We start from the raw sequence: 13,294 nt of genomic DNA, 5'->3' as shown, positions 1-13,294 counted from the left end.
ATGTGTTGGGATTCCGGTGTCAGCATTCTCACCACCGGAATCCCCGCGGTCGGGATTCTGACCGCATCCCTAAGTGGGTGGCAGAGACAGGGAACATTGCAGAAAACAGACATGTCTCTGCCGTTCTGGGGAGTATCAAAGCCAGCGACTGCATCTTTGGACGCATATTCTCTGGCCCTAGCAGCTTAGTTAAGGTGATCATTCTGAGCAACCTTAGGGTTGCTCAGATGTCTGATGCTCGGCACAATGGACAAAATGTTTCTCCAATGCTGCATCTTCAGATTCATGCAGCGGATCTGAGGTGGCTGTCTCATTACACAAGAAGCCACCTGCAGCATCTACATAACTTCTCAGCTTCCCTGAGGCCAAAGACTCAGCACCGACCCAGACTGCATGCACCTCTAAATCAGGCCCATAATTTCAATTATCATTAAATTAACATAGATGCTCATTCCTTTCCTAAATGTTGGCCAGATTCCCCATAGCTAACAGAAAGTCCATGGTCAAAAACAATGCTGTGTGTATAAGAACCTGCCACTTTAGGATTTATGAAGATTGCTCCCAGCACTGTGTGCTGGGCTGCTGACATGTAAGAGGGAGGGGGCCTCCATCGGGCCCTTCCAACAAGCCCGGGCCAGGGTAATTAGTACCCGCTCCCCCCCATTTCGATGCCCCTGATACCGATAACTGCACTGTGGAACTTTTTTGCGACTTCGACACATGCACAGTTGAAGAACATTGGGCATTTGCGTGAATATCGCCATTGCATTCAACTCAGAATCAGGCCCTTACAATTAATACAGAAGAGCAGCTATACAAATTGCAATCTCACTGTAGGTAGCACCCAATATGTGGACAATACTTGGACTTACTTATACAGAGTATAACCACAGCATGTTCACGCATGACCATGCTACTCATACATAATTCATTATTTCAGACACTGATTAGGCCTTTCTTATTAGTGTGACTTTTACTAACAAAGCATTTACATAAACATGATTAAAATTAAAGGTACTCAGAACAAAACAAAATTAAAATAACATAATGTTGACTTAAATTAATAGCTTTAAAAATAATTAAAAAGCTACTGATAGCTGCTCATAAATGTATAATTTAAATGGTAAAATAAACTCGATTAGCCACCATATCTCCTAAAGAGAAACTATTCTAAATGATGGGGGTATTCAATTAGGTGCGAGAATAGCTAAAATCCTGCACCTGTGGGGTTTTCCCTGCAGTTGCGGGAACTTTGCTAGTCAATGAGGTGTGGGGGTTTTTAATTTTTGAAGTGCCTGGAGGGATTTTGTTGTGCACCTCCAGGGTGTGTGTAGTGTGTGAGTGTCTGTGAGTGATTGTGTGGAGAACTACATCTCCTAGCAGACACCTCCCCTTCCAGCAACCCCTGGCCACCCAGCAGCCTCCTCCCCAAAGCTGGAGGGGAGATGACCAGGAGCCGTCGAGACCTCCAGAGAGGGTTAAGTAGTTTTTTTTTTATCTTGCACCGCAGGCTTTTCAGTGCTGAAATCAGATACATTGATTTTTAAATTGAATACTGCGGGTATCCGGGGCGTGCATACCCATGGTAAATAAAAATTGGACGCGAGGTCCGCATGATTTTTTGAGGAGGAAACCTCGCTTCCAATTGAATACACCCGTATGAGTGGTCAAAATGGGAAACTAAACCTATAAACGAACAGGAAAGATTGATGCATAGGTTAAAATATAATTATATACAATGCAAAGTATATTTGTTCTCTTTGGTTGATGCAGGAACAGTTTGCATGTGCAGTGAGAAATACTGAGCTACATTTATTGATTTGATAAATTATCAATGCCTGGACCAATATGAAATATGCAAATTATATGACCAAATCTTTTCATGTGGGGGCAGAATAACACACTACCTCATAAAGTAGCAGCAAGTGATGTTGTAAGGCAGACTGGCTGATCTGTGTTCATTGTCTCCAGAAACATTTCTGTTACTCATATGGGTGTGTCACATAATGAAAAGGAAATTTGTATACTAGTATTTTATCTTGTTAGCATAAAGTTCAGTGCTGGTCCTACTATCAGCAAAATGTTGCCCTTATATGTTCATTTTATTTGAAAGAGCACCTACAGTATCTGAGTCCAAGCAATCTCTGTCTGGGTATATAAAATGGGGTTTCTTAACTGGTTATTATAATAGCTCACCAATGATATATCTACTACTATTCTTACCACATTCTTTGTAATGGTTCCCCTGGCATTACATTGTCTCAGTAATGACTCTAGCCCTCATTCAGAGGCGGTCGCAAGAAGCGATCGGTCTCTCTGAATGAGGGCGGTGCTTCATTTTTGAAGTGCGGCCTCCTGGTCGTTAGTTAAGCTGTGGGTTACCACCCACAGCTTAGCGACCGACCAGGTAGATGGTCGCGATGGTGATCACCATCGCGACTATCGGGGCTTGCGACGAGACCCTAAGGTTGGGTCTCGGCAACCGGAAGCCCCAGGGAGCTTTCTGCTCTGATGGAGCAGGAAGCTCCCCACTGACATCACTGATGATGTCAGTGTGGCCGCCCACAAAACGGAGGGCGTTCCTTAAGGAAAGCCTCCATTTTGGAAACACCCCCCCCCCGGCCCGCCTACAAAACGGGGTGAGCTGTCGATCTGTCGACAGCCGCCTCTTTTGTAGCGAGTGCGGCCACTGCGTGTGCGCAGGGCTACCTATCGACCCGGTTACGAGCGCATCAGTGCTTGCGACCGGGTCTGAATGAGACCCTCTATTCCATCTTGATGTGAGTGCCGGAGCAATTCATCATTGCTCCTGTACGAAGACTGCTCCTTGTATTTTCAGAACTTGATGAATTCTGTCACCATACTAGTGTATGTGGACAGCGGGCTTTTCCCGGGAGAGAAATGAAAACATGAATAACCTGAACACTTAGGGCCTGATTCAGAGCCGCTCACTAGATGCGATCGCTCGCACGATGTGTATGCAAATTGCGTAGGCAGTGCTAACGCACAGCAATGCATTAGCACGCCCAGTATTTCTTAGAGAGCGATCACACTGTATATGCAGACACCCACCACCCTGTTTTAAGATGCCCACTTGTGCATGTCATGTCCATGAAGTGTACGCAACCATCGGTATATCGGATGCTATTGCAGCACTTGAGGTTGACCATACCCTGCCACAAGCACTGCAAGCACTTCAGTGTAAAAACAAGCCAGGTGACGTGTACTGTGATCAGTGGCAGTTCTAGGTGTGGGCTAACACGGCCGTCGCCCGGGGCGCCGGCCCCTAGAGGGCGCCACTGAGTCCCCAGAAGGTAAAAAAAAATTAAAATCCCATAATAAAAAAAAAACAGTGCCGTTCCCCCCTGCGTTGCCGGGCGCCTGTTGATATTTGTTATCAGCGGGCACCCGGCTCCCTCCCTGCAAAGGCAGCCAAAGCTCACTCCAAAGCTCCGGCTCCTGCATAGAGCACTATGGGAGGGACGTCATGAAATCATGACGTCTCTCCCATAGATCCGTGGAGCCGGAGCTCACTCCAGAGCTCCGGCTCCAGCAGAGAGCACTATGGGAGGGATGTCATGACGTCTCTCTCATAGATCCGTGGTGGAGCCGTGGTCGGACTGGACGGCAGCGGACGCAGGAGCGGGGCCTAAGGTAAGTATTGTGTTTGTATTTTTTATTTTTCAGAAGGGAGGCATGGGGGCATTACTACTAGGGGCATGTCTGTAAGGGGGCATTACTAATAGGGGCATGTCTGTAAGGGGGCATTACTACTGGGGGCATGTCTATAAGGGGGCATTACTATTGGGGGAATGTTTATAAGGGGCATTATTACTGGGGACATGTCTATAGGGGGGCATTAATACTGGGAGCATGTCTATAAGGGGCATTACTACTGGGGAATGTCTATAAGGGGGCATTACTACTGGGGGCATGTCTATAAGGGGCATTACTACTGGGGGCATGTCTATAAGGGGCATTACTACAAGGGGCATTACTACTGGGGCATGTCTATAAGGGGCATTACTACTGGGGGCATGTCTACAGGGGTCATTACTACTGGGAGCATGTCTATACAGGGGCATTACTATTGGAGGCATGTCTATAAAGGGGCATGTCTATAAGGGGGCATTACTACTGGGGGCATGTCTATAAGGGGCATTACTAATGGGGGCATGTCTATAGGGGGGCATTACTACTGGGAGAATGTCTATAAGGGGGCATTTCTACTGGGGGCATGTCTATAAGGGGCATCACTACTGGGGGCATGTCTATAAGGGGGCATTACTACTGGGGGCACTACTATAGGGGGCACTACTGGGGGCATTCCAACTTTGGGCACTACTATAGGGGGCATTCCTACTGTGGGCACTACTATAGGGGGTTTTATTACTGGGGCACTACTAATGTGGGCACTACTATAGGGGGCACTACTACTGTGGGCATTTTATTAGGGGCACTACTACTCAGTACTGTGGGCTTTGTGTATAAGGGGCACTAATTTAGGCATTGTGTAAAAGGGGCACCACTGTGTGTCATAACATGAATAAGGGACTAATGTGTGGCATAATTTGAATTGGGGATACTGTATTATAAAGGGAATTACTGCATGTGGCATAATGTGCTATACAGGGCATTACTGCACGTGGCATAATGTGTTATACAGGGCATTACTGCATGTGGCATAATATGTTATAAAAGCCATTACTGCATGTGGAATAATGTGTTATAAAGGCCATTACTGCGTGTGGCATAATGTGTTATACAGGGCATTACTGCATGTGGCATAATGTGTTATAAAGGTCATTACTGTTTGTGGCATAATGTGCTATACAGGGCATTACTGCGTGTGGCATAATGTGTTATACAGGGCATTACTGCGTGTGGCATAATGTGTTTATAAAGGGCATTACTGCGTGTGGCATAATGTGTTATACAGGGCATTACTGCGTGTGGCATAATGTGTTATAAAGGCCATTACTGCGTGTGGCATAATGTGTTATGCAGGGCATTACTGCGTGTGGCATAATTTGTTTATAAAGGGCATTACTACATGTGGCATAATGTATTTATAAAGGGCATTACTGTGTAAGGCGCATAACTGCACATGGCAATTATTCGCCACGAGGGGAGAGCTTGGGGGAAGCGCGTGTGCTTTCAGCGCGTGCAGAGGAACGTCATCTACAAAAAGTTTTTTTTGGGGGGGGGGCACAACTGTGAACTTTCACCCTGAGCTCCACAATGTCTAGAACCGGCCCTGACTATGATGCTGTCTTATAATTATGCACACCTCTAAAACACTGTTGAGATGCTCAGGCACGCCTGCATTTGCAGCTCCACTCCCCCGTTTTTAATGGCCAGCCCCTGTTACCACCTTCAAATGGCTTCTCCTGTCACTCACTCTGCTGGGCTGTCTATGCACAGTGAGCGAATGCATTGTGAACTTTCGCTAAGGTATGCACATGCGCACTGCACTACATACACAATGCATACCATCGGCAGCAGCCATAGTATGCATCTTAGCGAGCGGCTCTGAATCAGCTCCTTCATTTCTACAAAAGCAGGTGACAATGGTCATTTTCACCTGCTTTTGTAGAAATTAAGGGATGATGAAGTAGCTAGGTAGGGAGTGGGAAGCCGTGCTCAGAGACCCTGTATTCAGTATTTTTGTATATTACAGCTTCATTGTTTTGTGTCACAAGTGTATATTACATGTCATTACAGATTTTATAAGCCATTTTGTTTCTTTCAGAAAATGGAGGGCTTTCATCAAGCAAATACGGCTTTATCAATGGACGTTTTAAAAATATTAACTGAACAGAGCAAGACAGAGAATTTTATCTTCTCCCCAATATGTCTGTCATACTCTTTGGCTTTAGTTTTTAAAGGATCCAAAGGAAATACTGCAACTGAGATAGAAAAGGTAGGTAACACATTAAACCATATTATTTAGACAGTATTAGAAGACAGTTTAATTGGGAGAGTTCTTACTTCTTACAGTACGTACTTAGCTATTTCAACCTTTTCATGCTAATCCATGTCATTAGGAACAGGCCCTCGTCTCCACTGGTCACAGCAGTCATTCACCTTCCTGAGGGACAGACAATTTGGAAGGAAAAAGCTGGGTGCTGCATGGGGAAGTTGCGGTTTCTTAGTTCAGTAGCACCATTTCTTAGAATAGGTATTTGTTTCATACTGAGGGGCCTATTCATTAAACCTAAAAATTATCTAGAGATAATTAGGTTTAGAACTCGCATGGAGTTCTACCACATTATAGGTGGAATTCATCATTCCAACCCCTCCATAAGTATCTATTCCGAAAAGCTGTCATTTATGCGATGACAGCTTTTCGGGAAATAGTTACTTTTCATTGCCTACACTACCTTATCGCATCTGGAAACAGTGCTGCGCATGCGCTGTTACATCTGTAAAACCAGCGCATGCGCAGCACTGCCTACAGATGCGTTAAGTTTGTGTACCCCCTCACCCCCCTCCGCTCACCTCCCCCCCCCCGACTTACCTGTCCGCGCAGTAGCCTCCGGCTCCGTCCTGCTGGTCTGTCATGTGGTTTCCCAGCAGACCACATGACAGATTAGAAAAAAAGAAAAACTTTTTTTTTCTAAACTTTCTTGTGCTCTGCTGGGGAGCACACATGACAGACCAGCCTCCGGAGCCTGAGGACGGAGCAGAGCGCCGGAGGGACTCGTCGGGGGACCTGCACACGCGGATACAGGTAAGTCGATTCTGCTATTCGCCACCTCACAGTGGTGGATAGTAACTGCATCAAATTCCGAAAATTCATAATTTTCGGAATTTGATGAATACCATAATTTCCACATCCCCATACTAATGTATGGGGAGTGTGGAAATTAACGCAGGGGAACTTAGCAAGGAGATATCTGTGATATCTCCTGTGCTAAGTCTGTTCATGAATACCAAAATAACGTTATTTAAGGAAAATGTCCTTAAAAACGTTATTTTAGTGTTGATGAATAGGCCCCTGAATATTTAAAAAATGTGAAAAGAATATTTGGCCTTTTTTATTTACTATATGCATAATGCATTTTTGTTTCAAAACTATGCAATTTGTCCTTCAGAGATTTCATAGAACAACATTTTTGACCAGATGTTTTTTTACAATGAATAATTATTGTATTTATATTTATCAAAAGAAGAAGATCCCTAAATCCCCTGAAAACACCAGGATGTGATGGCCATCGCCAGGTATAGCTGTGGCCATTGCAAGGGCTCTGATGTAATGTCTTGCCCTTGCTTGTAATTGCATATTTAAGCACCACGTCGGGGTTACCTGTATCGCCGGATGTTATCCTATGCTCTCACCTTATCAGGTTAAAAATATGCTTTATTACTCAAATATAATTTTATTAAAACAAGTTTTTCCTATATGTTAACATTTATTTTGTATTTATATTTTTAATTTGCACTGAATCTGCATCTGGAAGCCCAATACTTGGCTCCGTGTACAATGCACATGTGTGACACAGCAATGCCAGGTTATTCATGCTCAGAAGGCACTCCAAATGGCCGGCCCTGCTGTAAATTATTCCTTACTGCTGCCAGCCAGTATTACTGGGAAGCTGGGCATTGCTCATTTGCAGCGGCAATTTTTCATTTAATAAGTATGTAGTACCCCGATGTGGAAGTGTGGGCACAGATAAATTAGGTATAGATGGTAGTAGAGACGGCAGCTCCAGTGGATCTTACTTTCTTCTTCCATTGACTACAACGGCTCTTCCTTCCCAGACTGTAGCAGAGAGGCTAGGCCCGCGCACAGTAAAATGGCTTAACGTGACAACCTTGATTAGGCTGAATAATTTAGCAAATTTATTATTAGCAAAGTATGTCCAAGTAGTAATATGCACATAACACATATAATGAATAGCAAAATAGAATCCATTTTGAATTAGCATGCAAAACTGTACAGTGGTGGCCAAAATTGCGGACACTTTTTGAAATTTGAATGTTTTTCAACTTCAAATGCTTATAAAAACTGTTACACTTCACGCAGTGAAATGATTCATATATCAAATGAAAGGAAATTTAATGCTGAATTCAACACAATAAACAGAGGTCAAATATTTGCATTACAAGGGAAGTTATGAAGTGAAATCAACACTTAGGGTGAAAATCCCTGTGTACTTATGATGTTACTGTCCTATCAGTATTTCGTTGGGTATCCTTTATTTTTCAAGACAGCAGATATATGAATCATTGCACTGCGTGAAGTGAAACAGTTTTTATAAGCATTCGAAGTTGATAAACAATAAAATTTCAATATGTGTCCGCAATTTTGGCCACCAGTGTATATACACCCCAGATTGATCAGTCGTTTACTTAATACAAGTGATCAAAGAGTCCTTTTGTTGGAGTTCTCTCTTGCTAGGTGGTCACTGTTCTATTACATGTAAATATTTGTAATCCACAATAAGACAAAAATTATGCTGTTTTGTCCTGCACTTTATTGATTATATATTACAGTCCTGAGGGCATATATATCTTCAGCACTCTAGCAAGTACTCTCCGTCACTTAGCCTTTTATATATCTTTCCAATACTTAGCAAGGCTCAATTCACTTTTAACATATGAATAATAAGATGTAGTACAGACTTATGTTGGGATGTCCCCCTTCTCTCCACGGATCCTTCAGGGCCACAGCACTGCCACACTGCACTGAACACTGGGCCTGATTCAGACCCGGTCGCAAGCACTGAGCGCTCGCTACCAGGTCGATGGTGGTCCAGAGCGCATGCGCACGACAGAGCCGGCTCTGTCATGCGCATGCACGAGACCCGGATAGCGATGGGCAATTCGTCGCTCCAGGTCTCGCACCAAAGGGGGCGTGCTGTCGATGTTGAGTGACAGCACGCCCCCTTTGGTGGGTGAGCCGGGGGGTGGCTGCCCAGACAGAGGCGTTCCCATGAGAACGCCTACCGTCTGGGAGCGGCCCCACTGACATCACTAGTGATCACTGGGGTCACTGGGGGACACAGACGGCTTCTAGGATTCGTAAACGGAATAGAATCTGTTCAGACCTCATAAAGAAACTTTGCACTTTAAATAGGATGTTTTTGCGAGTTTAGAGTGAATGGTTTGGTACGTTACACAAGTGATGTCAGTGGGAGAGCTTTCAGCTCTGTCAGAGCCGAAAGCTCTCTGGGGCTTGCGGCAACGAGACCCTACCTCAAGGGTCTCGTCGCAAGCCCGATGGTCGCAATGGTCTTGACCATCACGACCATCATCATGGCCGCTTGCATTAGCTTTGGGTGGTGACCCACAGCTATGCGAGCGGCCAGGAGGCCGTTCTTAAAAAAAAAAAGACCGGCCCTGATTCAGAGCGAGCGCTCTGTTAGAGCAACCGGCTCTGAATCAGGCCCACTGTCTCTTTCCCAACTGCCAGAACTCAGCTGTGCCCTCAGCACTACATACAGCACTAGGTACTCAGTGGCTCTCCAATCCGACTCCACCTAAGTGCTATCGCTTGCCCCAGTCTCCTTTCAGACTCACACAGACCTCTAAGCCAATTCTCTCCTCACACATAGACAACTCCTCTCCTCAGTGTCCTCTGCTTTCAACTGTGCATGTCTTAACCAATAGTCTTTTTTTGAATGTCTCTCCTGCACCCTACAGCGGCACCATGAGTACACCTCCCATACTACAGGATCCATAGGATATAATGGCAAGCTTTGTTCAGGGGTATCACAAATATCCACAATATTTGCTATTGCCATGTTTAACAACATTTATAGTTGCTTGCAACAGGAAATTTTACTGTCCTGGAAGATGTTGACTGTATGTAATCTAGCAATAACTAAGCAATACTGTATATGTATATAAATGCACGCAGAGTACTATTATACTTGCATAGATATGGGGGCAAGCTTGTGTTTGGCAAGGGTGTATATGCTCAGCAACCTAAGGCCTATTGAGAGAAGAGGAGAAACTGTGACCTGTGCTTTTTGGGTGTTGCCAGTGCCATGTGTTTCCCCCTATACAATGAGCCCCAATGTCTCCCCAAATTAGTAAAAGTAGAACAATTTGCATCATTTTATGAAGAAAATAGAAATAAAATGTTTACTTATTATTTATGCCCAACTGTGTGGTCAGCTGGGAAACTGGTGACTTTGCTGCCATGATTATGGGTTTATTTTTATGTGAGGTCAGGAGCTGTAGTACCATCTGCCCCATTGTTAATCTGGCCCTGCTCACAATGGCACCCTCATATGGAATTATAACTTTAGCAAGAAACTGCTGTAAAATGAGTTTACAGCAATTTGATAAATTGTAAATAGATTGTATTCCCCATAAACTGATACATTTGACCACCCACGGGGACTGCTGCTGGCAATAGTACTACCATCGCCAATGGTTACCCGCTGATGTATAGGGCAAAGTCCTATTGTATCTCTTGTGAAAATGCCTTTTATCACTGTATAATTACACAGATGTAATTACACAACCCCCAGTACCTTATTGCTCATTAATGACTCCTGCGACCGTCTATTTAAGATAACGCAAGGCATTAGACAGGCCTGCCCTCTCTCTCACCTCAATCTCTCCTTGCACCATATGCTTCGAGTATTTAAAAATTTGCAGATGATCTTTTGTTCTATACTGTATGTCCAATATTGCTTCCTCTTTGGACTCTCTTACAGAGAAAATCACAGAAACTGGTCTTGGGGTTCCATGTAATTTTGATAAATTTAGGCTGGGGATTAGATGACCTTCTTGAGTTGTTAATACTTGATTGACATGGGTATCCAAATCTATGACATATTTAGGTATTCAGCTGTCGAAAAACCTAGCTAATCTATTCAATTACAATGGGAAGAGATCTGTGATCTCTGGGCCTGATTCTGACCCGGTCGCGAGCGCTTCCTGGCCATTCGCCAGCTATTTGAGTGACCAGGAGGACGTTCAAAAAAAAAATAGCCTGGCCCTGATTCAGAGCGAGCGCTCTGTCAGAGCGTCCGGCTCTGAATCGGGGCTTCTGTCTCTCCTACATAGAAAGAGCAAACCTCTTGAAAATAATGAAATTACCAAAATGATTATAGCCCTTGCTATCTTTACCCCTACTGCTCACCAAATAAGATGCCTAACTAGTTAATAATTCCTTTATCTCCTTTATTTGGAGAAATAAATGCACAGGAATTATCTTAATCAAATTACAACAGCTCGTTGCCAATCGGGACATTAATCTGCCCAACATTGTTGCTTATAGTTATGCTGCACTTCTACACTATTTGAGTGACTGAATACACTATATGAATACACTATTTGTGACCTACCTTTCCACCTTTCATGAAAAATAATTCCTGCCAAACCTGTCTTTGTCAGTCCTTCTAGAAAATCTCCAGCAAAAAATTATTGCTGCAAAATTGGCAAATTCACTGTCAGACTGTGCTCAGACTGTAGTTCATACTTTATCCTAGGGTTGACGTATTTAAGTCTTGGAGAAAGATAAAGAACCAACCAATCAGATTTTAACTGTAATTTTTCTAGCACAGCCTGTAAAACAACAGTTACAAGCTATTTGGTTAGTACTTTATCTTTCTCCACATTATCTCTCTCCAATATTTCATAAATCTTCCCCTAAAACACAGATATAAACTTAATCCCTATAAATCAGCCCATTTGTCATTTATGGGCAATCCTGACTTTCAGCACAGTGGGAAGATTGTGTGTTGAAAACAATGGGCTATGTACAGGTCTTGGAACAATTTCCGGCCTTGGGTCCTCATTATCTTGCTTTTATGCAGGCCCAGCATTATGTCAGTAGTGTGGACAACTTTTTTCTACACTCAACTGGACTAAACCCCTTAATACACTGTTGCTAATGCCTCCCCCTCATAAAAACAGCGATATCTACTCATTATACCTTGTTATATGACATTTTTATATGAGTGGCTGGAGGAAAAAATCACAGAATGTTTATTTTATATATTTTGGAGAGTTTTGTTGGTACTCAGTGGACCCATGTTAAGTAAAGTATTTGGAGATGATTTGTTCCACACTTTGGTATGAAACATAGGTATTTTTATAATATCCTCCTATTATATGGCAATAGTCCCATACATAACTTTCCCTTCTGACTTTGTCGTACCTCCTGTTAACTCACAAAAAGACCTTCGGGGGTCCCTGCTCTCCGTTATTTTACCACAATTGTTACTCCTTGATTTCTCGTTATTTGTCTGTATCAGCATCATAAAGTTTAAAGCCTGATCCACTGGTGTTTCCTTCAATTTTCTATGTGGTCCTTTTGGAGCTTCGTAACTTTGTAACGGTTGTACTGCACGGGATTACCTATTGTCTGTCTACAATATATGAATGAGCATTTCCATTAATAAAGAATATTTAAAAATAATAGGCTTCCCGGGTCAAAGTTCTGGCCAGCACCTCCGAGTCAAAGTTCTGCCCAGCATACACAAACGGGAGGTCTGACTAGGACCTCAACCCCGTAGTATGTGTTCTGGGATCAAATGTTACCACTCTGTTAAGTTTTCCTACAAATTCATCCAGTGGAAAGGTCAGAACAGGTTCCCCGAGTCAAAGCTCTGCTTATTGTACACCAACGGAAGATCCAACCAGGACCCTAACCACCTAAAACCTAGCCAGGATCCAACTGGACCACCTTGCGTTGGTTTCATCCCAATCTGTGCAGGGGTGTCTAAATGCATCCCCGGACAGTCAAACAAACATACAAACAAATAAATGGTCCAATTAATTTTATATATAAGATTTGTCAGGATCTGGTCAAAATAGAGACAGTCAGCATACCGGCGCTTAGAATGCCGGCACCGGAATTCCAACACCTGTCAGCAGTAAGTACTGGGATTAGGGGAAGTGTTAGGGTTAGACACTAAGGGGGAGGGTTAGGTTTAGGCACTAGGGAGGGTGGGTTAGGGTTAGGAGCAGGGAGTGGGAAAGAGTTAGGATACTGACTAATAAGTGTCGGTATCCTAACCCTGTAGGGATGCTGGCATCAGGATTCCAAGTACCGGCATCCTGTACCCAACCCGATTTGTTATTATGTCACTTTGTTGCATTGTCAAGTTGCCCTATGTGGTCTAAAGCTTACTTTTCAATACTAACTGACTTTGTAAATTTGGCAGCCTTACCTTGAGAGCTGTGGAAGATATTCAACAACAAACAAACTTCTTCATATATATATATATATATATATATATATATATATATATATATACAGATACAAGGCAGCACACAGAGACTGGTTAACTGGTGAAACCAATTCAGTGTTTATTTCTCAACGTTTCTG

The 13,294-nt window shown here is 43.5% G+C and overlaps 1 protein-coding gene across 1 annotated transcript in view; it reads left to right on the top strand.

Annotated features, from left to right (window-relative positions):
- SERPINB5 (serpin family B member 5) overlaps positions 1–13,294 on the top strand; it is a 47,869-nt gene that overhangs the window by 2,745 nt on the left and 31,830 nt on the right. The window contains exon 2 of the mRNA XM_088471805.1: positions 5,753–5,923. Within this exon, the coding sequence (XP_088327931.1) occupies positions 5,756–5,923 (168 nt within the window). The 5' untranslated portion in view covers positions 5,753–5,755. The remainder of the gene's footprint in view (positions 1–5,752; positions 5,924–13,294) is intronic.

This window comes from Taudactylus pleione, unplaced genomic scaffold (assembly GCF_031769625.1).
Source record: "Taudactylus pleione unplaced genomic scaffold, aTauple2 ptg000116l, whole genome shotgun sequence".
NCBI lineage: Eukaryota > Metazoa > Chordata > Amphibia > Anura > Myobatrachidae > Taudactylus > Taudactylus pleione.
This window is presented reverse-complemented; position numbering and strand designations above follow the sequence as displayed.